Source organism: Antechinus flavipes, chromosome 3 (assembly GCF_016432865.1).
Source record: "Antechinus flavipes isolate AdamAnt ecotype Samford, QLD, Australia chromosome 3, AdamAnt_v2, whole genome shotgun sequence".
NCBI classification, from domain to species: domain Eukaryota; kingdom Metazoa; phylum Chordata; class Mammalia; order Dasyuromorphia; family Dasyuridae; genus Antechinus; species Antechinus flavipes.
The window spans coordinates 441,692,901-441,707,269 of record NC_067400.1 but is presented as its reverse complement, the minus strand read 5'-3'; the positions used below and the strand labels follow the sequence as shown (position 1 = coordinate 441,707,269).

Below are 14,369 nucleotides of genomic sequence, written 5' to 3'. Positions count from 1 at the left end.
ATTTCTTAGCCAATACCAAATGGTTTTGGTAACCACTGCTTTATAATATAATTTTAGATTGGTGCAGCTAGGCCACCTTCATTTGATTTTTTTTTTCATGAATCCCCTTGAAATTCTTGATCTTTTGTTTCTCCAAATGGATTTGTTGTTATTTTTTCTAGGTCATTAAAATAGTTTTTTGGGAGTGTGATTGGTATAGCACTAAATAAATAGATTAGGTAGTATTGTCATTTTTTATGATATTTTCTTGCCCTATCCAAGAGCATTTAATATTTTTCCAATTGGATAGATCAGACTTAATTTGTGTGGAAAGTGTTTTGTAGTGTTGCTCATAAAGTTTCTGATTTTCCCTTGGCAGATACTTTATACTAAGTACTTTATACTATCCGTAGTTACTTCCAATGGAATTTCTCTTTGTAACCAACTCTTAATTTTATTTATTAGTTCAATATATTTTTTTTTTACTTTCAATATTATTAATTTCTCCTTTTAATTTTAGAATTTCAAATTTAGTATTTGATTGGGGGTTTTTAATTTGGTCTTTTTCTAGTTTTTTTTACTTGCAAACCCAATTCATTGTTCTTCTCTTTCTCTATTTTATTCTAGTAACCCTGTAAGGATATAAAATTTCCTCTTATTACTGCTTTGGCTGCATCCCACAAAATTTGGTATGATGTCTCATGTTTCCAATTACTTTTTTGGTCTATTTATCCCTAACTTTTTATTGAATGTAGTTTTTATTGCATTGTGATCTGAAAAGAAAGCACTTACTATTTCAGCTTCCTGCATTTAATTTTGAGGTCTTTATGTCCAAATATCAGGTCAATTTTTGTATAGACTCCATGGACTGCTGAGAAAAAAGTATATTCCTTCCTGTCTCCATTCAGTTTTCTCCAAAGATCTGTCATACCTAATTTTTCTAATATTGTATTTACCTCTTTAATTTCTTTCTTATTTGTTTTGTGGTTTGATTTATCTAATTCTGAGAGTGCAAGGTTGAGATTTCCCACTATTACAGTTTTGCTGTCTATTTCTTCTTGCAACTCTTTTACCTTCTCCTTTAGGAAGTTAGATGCTATACCACTTGGTGCACATATGTTTAGTACTGATATTGCTTCATTGTCTATGCTAACCTTTAGCAAGATATAGTTTCCTTCCTTATCTTTTTTAATTACATCAATTTTTGCTTTGGCTTGTTCCGAGATAAGGATGGCTACCCCTGCTTTTTTGACTTCACCTAAAGCATAATAGATTCAGCTCCAGTCTTTTACCTTTACTCTGTATATATCTCCCTGCTTTAAATGTGTTTCCTATAAACAACATATTGTAGGGTTCTGACTTTTGATCCAGTCTGCTATCCGCCTCCGCTTAATGGAAGAGTTCATCCCATTCACATTTACAGTTAAAATGACTAATTATGTATTTCCTGCCATCTTATTATCTCCAGATTATGCTTTTCTTTTACTTGCCCCCCCAACCCTTTTTCCCAGTTTTGAACTTATGTGCCTCACTTGTGTCACGCTGCTCACCCTCTTTAGAATCCCTCCCTCCCCACTTTGAGTCTCTTCCCCTTTCTTGTACCCTTCCCTTATTATTCTTTTCCTTTTCCCTTTTCCTCTCCCCCTTTTTAATGAGTGAGAGAAGATTTTCTGTAAAACAAGTATGTCAATTATTTTCTTTTTGAGCCAACTCCAATGAGAGTAAAATTCACACAATGTTCCTCCCCCTCTCTAAATTCCCTCAGATAGGATAAGTTTCCTTTGCCTCTTTGTGGGTGGCAGTTGCCCTCTTTTTATTTATCCTTTCCCCCTTTTGACATTATCCCTTTTCAATTTCTACTTCCCTTTTTTATGTTATATCAGTAAAATGAAATTATACATGTAGTCTTTTTGTATATCCACAACACAAATACAATTCTCAAGAGTTTCTTTTACCTTTTTTGCTTCTCTTGAGTCCTGTGATTGGAGATCAAATTTTTTGTTTAGTTCTGGTTTTTCCTTAGAAACAAATGGAATTCATATGTTTCATTAAATGTCCATCTTCTTCCCTAGAAGAAAATGCTCAGCTTGGCTGTGTACTTTATTCTTGGCTGCATTCCAAGTTCTTTTGCTTCTTGGAATATCAGATTCCAGGCCCTTCGATCCTTTAATGTGGAGGCAGCCAGATCTTGGGTGATCCTTATTGTGGCACTTCTGTATTTGAATTGTTTTTTTTGTTTGTTTGTTTGTTTTTTGTTTTTTCTGCTGCTTGTAATATTTTTCCTTTATCTGATAGTTCTGAAATTTGGCTACAATATTCCTTGGAGTTTTTATTTTAAGGTCTTTTTCAGAAGGTGTTCAATAAATTCTTTCAATGCCTATTTTCCCTTCTGATTTTTTACTTCTGGCCAGTTCTCTTTGATGATTTCCTGTAAAATTGTATCTAGACTCTTTTTTTTCATCATAATTTTCTGAAAGTCCAATAATCCTCAGATTATGTCTCCTAGATCTATTTTCCAGGTCTGTCATTTTTCCAAGTAGATATTTCATGGTTTTTTTTTTCCAATTTATTTTATTTTATTTTATTTTATTTTGCTTGACTGATTCTTGCTGTCTCAATGAATTGGTTTCTATTTGTTCAGTTCTAATTTTTAATGAGTTGTTTTCTTAATTAGCTTTTCTTTTTTACTTCTTTTTGTATATGTCCAATTGAGTTTTTAAATGAGTTGTTTTGCTCTATAGAATTGTTTTTTCCATTTCACTATTTTTTTTTTAGTGAATTATTTTCTTTTCCCAATTCACAAATCCTACTTTCTTGTGAATTCTTTATCTTTTCCAATTCACAAATCCTACTTTCCTGGGATGTTTTTTACCTTTTTAAAATTCACAAATTCTGTTTTCCTGCACTTCCTGGGAATTGTAAACCTTTTCCAATTCGTATTTCAGGAAGCTGTTACTTTCTTGCAAAGCTTCTCTTTCCTTTCCCCATTTTTCTTTTAACTCTCTTTTGAGACTTTTAATGGTCTCTTTTAGGAGAGTGTTATGTAAGCAGGGCCAGGTAACATTCCCCTTTGGGGTATTGTCTGGAGACTGTTTGCTATTAATCTCCTTGGGGTTGCAAACCTGCTCTTTTTCTTTATAGAAGCTATTGATTGTCCTTTTGATATTTTTACTCATTTTTTAAAAAAGCCTTTAGGGTCTGTCTTCAGGGCAAGGGGGTTACCAGCTTCCTCTGTAAAGCAGGGAAAGATGTAAACAGGCTTCAAGCAGCAAGGTATGGGGAGTGCTCTGGGCAAAAGTCCCTCCCCCCGTACTGGAAGAGATTCAGCACGGGCTGAGTTATGGAAGTGCCCAGTGGAGAACCCTACTGTGTAGTTTAACGACTGCCCTAAGGCTCAAAACTAAGTAGTGATTGTCTCTACCAGATATTAGCAGCTGACCAGCGAACCCACTCAGACTGGAAGTGTCTTTGCCCCAAAGCAAGTCACGCTGTGGCAGTTCTATTGCCCCAGGCCAAGTCCTTCAGTGTACAGATTAGAGACTACCCTGGGCTGTGCCCCACTGCTGTACAGGTTTGTATATGCCCCAAGGAAAAGCCCCATACTTCAGATTGGGGTTGCACAGTTGTGCTGTGATCTATGCTGAGTCATTTCTGGGTTTGGGTGTGTTTAGCCAGATCCTGTTAGGTTCTGGCATTTTTTAAAGTGGTTTTGATTTCTCTGCTGATCTACTGTTTTGCAGAGCAATCAGTTTATGCCAGTGTCGTCTCTGTAATTTTTCTAACCACAGAGACCATTCCCACCTGGTCTGCACATTATGTTAACCTCTAGTTTTCTCCCTGCTTGTTGTGATTTTCTCCCTGGCCCCTCAGGACAATCCTTTTCTGATGAAATTCCAGATTATCTTCGGCTGGTGAGTTGTTATACTTCTAATCTTTGTGGATTTTACCAGTCAAGCGCTATTTTGGGGGCTGAATTTAATGTTGGTCATGAGGGTATGAGAGAGTTTAGAAAGTCCATGTGCCTTCTCTGCCATCTTGGCTCCACCCCATCCCTTTTCATTTTTGAGACAAACTATTTCATTTTCTTTTTTTTTTCCTTTTTTAATCATATTAACTAAAATTTATCTATTTTTGTTGACTTTTTCATAAAACTAACTCTTAATTTTATCCATTAATTCAATAGTTCTCTTACTTTCATTGTTATTAATCTCCCTTTTTATTTTCAGAATTTCAAATTTGGTATTTACTTGGTGATTTTTAACTTGTTCTATTTTGATCTTTTTTAGATGAAAGCCCAATTCATTATCTCTTTCTCTATTTTATGCAATTAAGCATCTAGAGATATAAAATTTCCTCTAATAACCACTTTGGCTTTATACTACAAATTTTGGTATGTTGTCTCATTGTTGTCATTCTTGGATGAAATTACTGGTTGTGTATATATTTTGTTGTTTCATATGCTCATTCTTTTGCATTAGCTTATTTAGTTTCCAATTAATTTTTGGTCTAATTTTCCAGCCTTTTATTTGCATTTAATTTTTTTGCATTATGATGTGAGAAAAATGCATTTGCTATTTCTGTCTTTTTACATTTGATTTTAACGTTTTTATGTCCTTAATACATGGTCCATTTTTGTATAGGTTCATTGTACTGCCAAGAAAAAGGTATGTTCCTTTATGTCTCCATTCAATTTTCTCCAAAGATCTAAAATCCATAAGTTTTTTTTAGAATTCTATTTGCTTACTTAACTTCTTTCTTATTTATTTTCTTGTTCAATTAATCTAGTTCTGAGAGATGAAAGTTGAGATTCCCCACTAGTATAGTTTTGCTGTCAAATTCTTCTTGCAGCTCTCTTAACTTCTTTCCTATGAATTTGAATGCTATCTTTAAGCAGGATGTAGTTTCCTTCCTTATCTTGTTTAATTAGATTGTTTATTTTTTTTAACCTCAGTTGAAGCATAATACATCCTGTTCCAGCCTTTTACCTTTATTTTAAATGTATCACTCTGCTTTAAATAAATTTCTTAAACAACAAATTGTAGGATTCTGGCTTTTAATCCAGTTTGCTATTCTCTTTCATTTATGGGCATGTTCATCCCATTCACATTCACAGATAAAATTATCATCTCTTTTTGCTATTTTGTTTACCCACAGTTATATTTTTCTTCCCTTTTCCCCTTTCCTTCTCCCCAATATTTTGTCACTGATTGCCCCCTCCCTCAAACAACCCTCCCCTTTTGCTTTGCCCCTTTTTTATATCTTTCCCCTTCTATTTCTCTTTTCTTTTCTATTAGCCTCCCCTCCTACTTCCCTACAGGTGGAAACAATCTTCTCCATGCAATAAATATGTTTGATATTCTCCCTCTGAGCCAATTCTGATTAGAATAAGATTTGCACAATATTCTCCCTCCTTCCTCCTTTTCCTCAATTGCAATAGGTCTTTTTTTGCCTCCTCATGAAATGTAATTTACTCCATTTTAATTTTGTTTCCCACTTCTTCCAGTAGAATCACCATTCCTCCTCTAATTTCTTTTAAAAATCATCACAATAAAATTAAATTATACCTACATCTTGTAAGTATACCCCTAACAGAGTTAAAGATCTTCGGAGCTACACATATCATCTTCCCATATAAGCTTTTTACCTTTTAAAAGAAAGCTATTTTTTTCTTTCCTTTTTATCTCTTTTTGCTTCTCTTTGTGCGTTTGATGATCAAAATTGCTATTCAGCTTTTTATCAGAAATAGATGAAATTTATCTGTTTCATTAGATGTTCATTTTTTCTCTGATAGATGATGCTCAGTTTTGCTGGATAATTGATTCTTGGTTGTAATCCAAGTTCCTTTGCCTTTTAGAATATTAGATTCCATGCCCTTCGATTTTTTTAAGTGGAAGCTGCTATATCCTGGGTATTCCTGATTGTGGCTCCTTGATACTTGAAATGTTTCTTTCTGGCTGCTTACAATATTTTCTCCTTGATTTAATAATTATGAAATTTAGCTATGATGTTCCTTGTAGTTTTCATTTTGGGGTCTTTTTTAGGGGGCAATTGGTGAATTCTTTCATTAGCTATTTTGTCTTCTGGTTCTAAGATATTTAGGTAGTTTTCTTTGATGGTTTCCTGAAAGATGAAGTCCAAGCTCTTTTTTTCATCATGGTTTTCAGGAAGTTCAATAAGTTTTATATTTCTTTACTGAAGATCTATTTTCCAGGTTAGTTGTATTTCCAGTGAGGTATTTTATATTTTCTTCTATTTTTTATTTATTTTTTTGAGTTTTGTTTGATTCCTGTAATCTCATTGAGTCATTCACTTTCATTTTTTTCAATTATAATTTTAGTGGATTTTTTTTCAGTAGCTTTTTTATCTCCTTTTGCATTTGGCCAATTAAACCTTTATATGAAGTGTTTTGTTCATTGCATTTTTTTCCATTTCACAGATTTTATTTTCCAGTGAATTGTTTTCTTTTTCTTATTCACTTTTAAGGAGTTATATGCCTTTTCCATCTCATCAAGTCTATTTTAAAGAGCTTTGTTCAGATAATTTCTGGTTTTCCTTTTTCAATGTTCTCCTGCAAAGATCTCATTTCCTTTCTCCATTTTTCTTCTTTCTTTTAAGATCTTTTTTTTTTTTTTAATTCTTCCAAGAGAGCCTAGTGAAATTGGAACCAACTCATATCATCCTTTGGGGCTTCATCTGGAACTGGATTATCTTTAGGATCCTCAGGGTTTGAGATCTGTTTTTCTCTTTCTCCATAAAAGCTCTCTATGATCAGAGTTCTTTTTGCTTTTTGATCATTTTTTAAAAGGTTGAGGTCTTCTTTTAAGGTAAAGAGGTGAAAGCCCCTTTAGTTTGCCTTGGGGAAGTTCTGCTGACTGACCTCTTATTCTGGGTAAGCATAGGCAAATCCTGCAGTCTTCCAGGCCTCAGAGACTCACAATTTGCCTTTTGTATTGGCTTTTGTGGGTCTTACAACAAATCTGCTTAATCACAGTCTTGCAATCAGGAAAGAATAGCCTAAGAGCTTCACAGTAGATTCCCCTGTGCATGGATACCACAATGTTCTGGTTCCCTATTCTGGTCCCCTTCCCTAGGCTCCTAGCACTGCCTTCTGAGCTCAGCAATTGCTGATTGAAACAGACCTTTTCTGAAGTTTTTCCACTATATTATCTTTTAGAAACTTGTTGTACTCTAAATATGTGTGGGTTCTGTCTCTGTAAAACTTACTCTTATTCTGCTGTTAATTTGAAGGAACCTCAGAGAAGTTCACAAAAAGCCACCTCTGCTCTCTGCTATTTTGACACTCCCCCCAACTTCTTCTCTTTCTCCACAAAAACTATCTATGGTCAGAAAAAAAAAATTTGCTCATTTTTTTAAAGTTTGAGATCTGCTCTTAGAGCAAACGGGAGATTATCCCAACCTCCCTCTACAAGAAAGAGCAGCTTTACACTGCCCTGGATCCATCTTGCTGACTTTCTTCCTGTGCTGGGTGTGTATGTCCAAGTCCCAAGTTATTCAGTATGTCAGAGGCTCACTGCTTGCTTTTTCTATTTGCATTGAATGTCTTAGCTAATCTGCTGATTCACTGGCTTTTCAACCAGGATAGTATCCAACTCTGATGTATTTTATCTAAGAGCCTCCTGATATATTCCCCAACACTTGGACACCACACTACCCTGGGTCACTGTGCTGTGGATTCATTCTGCTATCTTTCTTCCTCTTAAACCAATTCATAAGCTTGATCTGTTGTTGATCTGAAGGACATCAGGAAGAGATCAGGTAAAGCTCTGTCCACTCTCTGTCATCTTCACTTCACCTGGGCTTGAGAACTTCTGAAGCTATTGCTGCTTCTGTCTCCACCATGTTGTTATATCATTGACATTTATTGGCTGTACCATTTGAAAATATGATTTGAAACTTTACTTTAGAATTATGTAGAGGGGAATTTTGATAGACATCAGTTGTGTGCTCTCTCAAATCCAGCATCTTGATTCTGGCTGCAGAAATCCCCAAATTATAATTTAAAAAGAAACAATACTAACATTTGAAACCCTGAATATTTCAATAGACCTCCTGAATAGTAATCAAATTGTTTGTTAATCATAGCAAAATTAGAATGTGCTCAATACAGTCTTATGCATTTTTTAACTGTGAGTCTTTTGCAAAGTTTTCTGAAATGTAAACTAGACTAGATATACTGTGAAACTCTTATGTTGCTATATCTTGAGAAGTCATGTGTCATTCATTCAAAGATTGGGTAGTAAAGATATCTAGCATGCCTCAGGAAAATGAAACTTAATATTTTTTGAACTTCTGTATCTCCTTCTGAATATCTACACATTTAAATACACACACACACACACACACACTCATCACACGTGTATTTTAAAACCCAAGGTTTCTAAGAAAGTATTATGTATATCTCAACTAATAGGATTCCATGTCAGAAAAGGAGTAGAAGGTATTTTGGATTATTTTGCATTATTATGTTGTTCCTAGTTCCACAAAACTAGAATTTTCAAAAGCCTCATTTTCTATGCCAGAACAGATATTTTATTTACAATTCATTGTAGTTTTTATAACCACATTTAAAGGATCAAGAAATAAAATTAGGATTAGATATTAGAAATTCAGACTTCTAGGCAACTTGAAATTCTCATTTACTTGTATTCTTGATTCTATATTTAAAAGTCTGAGTGCTTCTTTGTACCAATCTGAAGTCCTTGAATAAGTGACTGTTTTACCACCTCCACAAAAAGAAACAGCCTATAGTAAATCAAATTTCTATTTTCCTTACAGTGTGATGCCCCTGTTTTCGTGCTGGATCTTTATCTCTTTGACTTGGATTCAACACAGTAGCAGCTGCCCTTATTTTGTCTTTTAACTGGAAATCAAGAGAGTCATGAGGAGATTTGTTTACTGCAAAGTGGCTTTAGCCACTTCCCTAATGTGGGTTCTTGTCGATGTCTTTTTACTCCAGTACTTTAGTGAATGTAACAAATGTGATGACAAGAAAGAGAGGTACCTGCTGCCTGCATTAAGGGGTAAGTATTTTAAATATGGAAATTCTTTTTCTTAAATTAAAAAGCAGTGACTTCTGAAGAAATAATCAACTTCTTAAAATGAAAAAAAAAACATTACAAGAAAAGCTCAATAATTCAAGTTTAATAACTTTTAATCCCTATTTTTACAAACTAACAAAATGCCCCTTTCAAAGCCTCTATCTTTTAAAGTCTCATTTTCTTCATGTTGTAACTTGAAGAGATAAAATGCAGTAATGCTTAAAATCTCTTGGAGATGTAATTATTTTCAAATGTAAAGTTTAGTATGAATTCCTGAAAAAAACTATTTGCATAATTACTTGAAGATATACAATCCAAAATACTTTCAAGACTATAAAGTAACAACCAAATATTTTAATACAATAATAAATCCTCTAAAGAACCTGCTTTAATGGTTAATAATAATATATAAACAATATATTGGTTATATAAAGAAATAGATATAACTAGAAATTAAAAAGAGATTTGTTTACCACAAATTTCTAGCCATTTGATAAGTGTTTTATCAGTGTTTGATATTTCAATGACTATAATAATGTTTGTGAAATATACTTAGGAAATAGGTTTTTCAGAAGTAGTTAATTTTGCTTAATATTCCACTTGAAAAATTTAAACATCCTACCTGAAACTATCTTTATGTTTTAAATTTGCTTTGAAAAATCTCTGCTTCATAGGTGACATAAGATTTACTTTTAAAGTTTTGTATAAAATGAAATCAATTATGAGTATCAAATAGCATCATTTTTTCAAAAAAATTTCCTGTTATTTATTCTTTTGATCAGTTTCTAAGATTGTTGTTTGCAAATAAAAAGGTACTTTAAAGTAGAACTGAGTTTATATACTTAAGATATGTGATCACCCTCATTGTGTGGGACATGGCCTTGCTTTGATGCTTTAACAGTTCATTGTTTCATTGTACACTGCATATGTACACACATGTACACACATGTAACATACATATATGCATGTTTTGCATATACATATGTATATGTGCATGTGTGTGTGTTTGTATGATATTCCACAAAACATCAGAATTTTATTTTTGTAAGAAATTTGATTATCCATCTAATTTACTCCATACCTTTTAAGGAATTTCTAAGAAATGGCTTTATAGCGTCTGCTTAATAATTTCCAATGTATTTCTTTCTCAATTATTCTGTTCTAGTTTTGTAATTCTCTAATTAATAGGCCATCACTGAGGTTGGTTTTTGCTTTTTTTTTTTTTAATTGTGGTATACTTGGTATGGTTTTATGAGGTCAAACAGAACAAATTTAATTCCTCTTGTGGTACTTTACCAAATACTTTTCAGAAACCTGGTAGATTAATTAATTACCTTATCCATTATCAATTTAGTAATCCTATAAAAACAGAATTAAGTTTAGTCTGCAATGACCTGTTCTCAATGGTGCCATGGTTATTCTTAGCAATTAGCAGTTGCTTTTCTGGGTATTCATTCACTATATTCTTAGTGATTTTTTCTAAGAATTTTTCTGGGAATTGAAGAAAATCTCACTGGCCTATAGTTTGCAATGTCTTCCTCTTTTTGAAAATAAGATTATTTTTCCTTCTCTAGTACCGTGATCTCCAAGATCGTTGTCCAAGAGCTTTCCTATATTACTGAAAGCAGCTTAAAGAGTCTCATTCATTGAAGGACATAAGGACATCTATTTTCATACTAAGTAACTGCAGTGCAAGTGCAGGCCTGTATGGGAATGGTGAAAAATATATTGGAAAATAGGGTTAGGAGGAAGAAAAAAAAAAAAGGATATGGCCAAAAGATTGAAAACTATAAAGCTTCATTTTTATAGATCATGAATACTTCAGTTGAGTCAGACAAACATCTTGTTAAAGATTTAAATGGCAAACTAGAAGAAGAAATAAAAATGAGGTGAAAAAGAAAGAGTACAATGAAAACACATCCAGTCTTAATGATTTAAATAAAAAACTAAACCCATTTTAGAAAAATGGGTGAATTACTTTTTCAAAACAGTTCATCTTAATATACAAAGTTTTTGAATATTTACTTTTTATATTAAACTGCAATGCTGTACATGCTTACTTTCTAAAAACACTCAGTAATTTTATTTCTTAAATAGCTTACAGAATTAAGAAGTTTAAAAGGAAGAAATGATAGAGCCAAGACTCATTTAGCTGGTATATAAGCATTTTATGCCTTCCTTCTAAGATTATTTAGAGAGGGGAACTTTATAAATCTGTCAGATTTTGATAAATTAATATATGGATTGATTAGTTAATCTATGTGTAATGCTTTAGAATAAGTCAGCCCTCCTTGCATATTGGAGGGAATCACTTATTCACTTGACTGAAAGTAGAAATATTTTGTCAGTCACCAACAATAACAGAACCTGACTTACCAGAAATATGACAGTCTTTTTTATAAGGTCAAGAATATCAATGTCACTTCATTGAATTTAATCCTTAATTTTATATCTTAAATCCTTTTATACAGATTTAAACCCACTTTAATTATTCCAACTAAAATAATGTGTCTTCATTTTACATCTGAATTTAGTAGACTTTTTTACATTAAAATAACTTGTTTAAAAAAGAAATAGCATTGCTTGTCTGAATAAATAAAAAGTTATCCTTGAGTTATATTTTGATATTTTATATTTATGTCTTATTTAGTATATTCATTCCTAGTATAATATTATTACACCATAGATCATAGTTGACATTATATAAGCATAGGTAGCCTAGTAGGCAGCAAATGAGAAACAAGAGATAAGGTATCTGTTAATATGTAGAACAAAGTCTTGCGCTTAGTATATTTCTAATGCTTGTTGATTTATTGTCTACTGCCTAATTTATTATATGCTGGATACTTAACCTTTCTTAACTCATTTTCTTCAGTGGTAAAATGATGGATATATATATATATAATTGATAAGGTCTTTTCATTGTCAAAATATAAGGTCAGAAGTTGTGTGCTGATCTGCAGTGGAGTGAGACTTATGACAAAGAGAAATCATAATGGGACAAGTCCATACAAAGAGCATATTTTATATCATTATTATGCTAAACTCTTTACAAATGTCATCTCATTTGACTCCTCACAACAATCCTGTGATGTACAAGCTGCACTTGCAGTCTGAATGAGAAGGAAATCTAGTCTTCCATAACTTGTTCTTCTTAGATGTCAGAGATAACGCCTTTCTGAGAACTTTCTTGTGCTTTTTAAGGCAATCTAGAACATGGCTGATTGTTCAAGCAGTCATTGGATAGACATCATAGTATAATTCTATCAAGTTACTTTATACTTGCTAAAGAGATTAAAGAAAATTAAAGAAATGGAAATTTTATAAAAGTATGAGTGAACTATTAACACAATTCCTCATTTCACACCCTTAACAAACTGCAAATATAACCTCTCATAGTCTAAAAGGGTCAAAACCTTAATACTCCTTGTCTCCATTATTTGTCTCTTGCATCCTATAATTTTATCAAGTGAATTGGATAGTATTCAGTGGGTCAGTATCAGGGGCTCCACTGATTAATATACAGACCCAAACATTCCAATTACATGTAAAATAAGAATGTTGGACTGGAGAATATTACTAACGTCCCTTCCACTTTAAAACTATGATCATTGTTGTGGTCTGGGCTCTTTCAAGTTGATCAGATGATTCAGTTCTTGGACTGGAAGTAATAACTTTAGGCCATCTCACATTTTACAAAAGGAAGTTTATTTAGCTATAAGATAGAAAGGACAATTAGCAATATAAATTATCATTGACTGATTTAATTGGACATGGCTTCCCTGCCTCTGCTGTGGCCATTGTGGTGCTATAGTAGTTGTGTGAACCACTGATTTAGGTTAATATAGCCAAAAGTCATTCATGCCTTAATCCCTTAACCCAATAAAATGTTGAAACATATGAAAGAAAAACTTGCCTAATTAGAATCATATTGATACAGATTTACTTGTTCCCCTGTTGATTACTAGGGCCCATATGTTGCCTCTACTCAGTCTCTGGTTCATTATCATTCTATTGTTAAGGCTCATTAAAAAGCAGAAAATTTTCTTAGTGGATATAGGAATGAACACTAGCATGAAATTACTGAGGTCTAGAGCAAAATGAAGACTTGGGCTGGAAGATTCAGGATCAATACAGAAAAGTTAGCTCTCATACTTCCTATTAGTGATTTGCATATTGGGAAGATATTCAATGAATGATTAAAAAAAAGATATTGCATTTGATCTTTGGTTGTTGGGGAGAAAGTAGTTCTATTTGGTTCCAAATAAGTCTGACAAAGAATAAATAAAAAATAAGTTTGGATGGATTAGGGGGTTAAATATCCAATAAAGATTATCTAATATTTTATTGGATCTTCCATCATGCCTTAACTCCTGTAGGTTAGATAGACCAGATGTATGATAATATATGCATGATATTGCAATTATTCAAAACTTATTACAGTGGTTTTTAGTATATGCAGATCATAATTTTATCTGTAGTCAAGTAAGATATGATGCATAAAATGTAGTGTAGGATTAATATATCCCTAAGGTACAAAATATGAATGGCTATTCTGCCATCCTTGCAAATGATTTTGCAGTAGTTATTATTAGGCTTACATAAATTTGTTTTGACCTTGGAAATTTGCATCAGGCCTGATTATATTTTCCAAGTTTCTGGCTATTCCTTCAGGCCATTTCTATGGCAGCTTTCCATTGGCAAGAAGATCATGACATTTGCATGTAACTAATATATTTATTGTTCCTAGTAAACACATATGATTTGAAAACCATTTAAGGAAGGAAAAATGATAGTTAGATAGTGCTTGTTATTTGCTTTTCAGTCTACTACCTGATATGTATAAGGCAACAATTTTAAAGAAGCATTTCTTTTATTTTAATAAATTTTATACATGAGTCTACTTGTCTCAAGTCTATTCCTAGTACAATTGATCCTTCATTCACTCACCAAAGTAATTTTCTTAAAATGTAAGTCTGATCATGCTTACCACTCCTGCCCCCCCATTCAATAAATTCTAGGGTTCTCGAAAACCTTCAGAATCAAATACAAAATCCTGTTCTTGGTATTGAAAGATCCTTTATGGCTATTTTCCTCCTACCTTTCCTGTCTTCTTACATCTTGCTTCCTAAACCATATTCTTTAATCCAGTGACACTGGCTTCTTGGCTATTCCAAAAACAAGACGATCCATCTTTTGGCTCTGGAAATTTTCTCTGTTTGTTCCCTATCCTGGGCATGCTTATCCTCCTCATATATGACCACTGATGTATCTAACTCCCTTAAGTCCCAACTACATCCCAATTTTCTACACTAATCCTTCCCACACCTC

At 32.9% G+C, this 14,369-nt stretch overlaps 1 protein-coding gene across 1 annotated transcript in view; it reads left to right on the top strand.

Moving 5' to 3' along the window:
• Positions 1-14,369, top strand: part of GALNT13 (polypeptide N-acetylgalactosaminyltransferase 13) — a 595,329-nt gene that overhangs the window by 112,774 nt on the left and 468,186 nt on the right. Inside the window, exon 2 of the mRNA XM_051986368.1 lies at positions 8,776-9,020. Coding sequence (XP_051842328.1) covers positions 8,879-9,020 — 142 coding nt within the window. The 5' untranslated portion in view covers positions 8,776-8,878. The remainder of the gene's footprint in view (positions 1-8,775; positions 9,021-14,369) is intronic.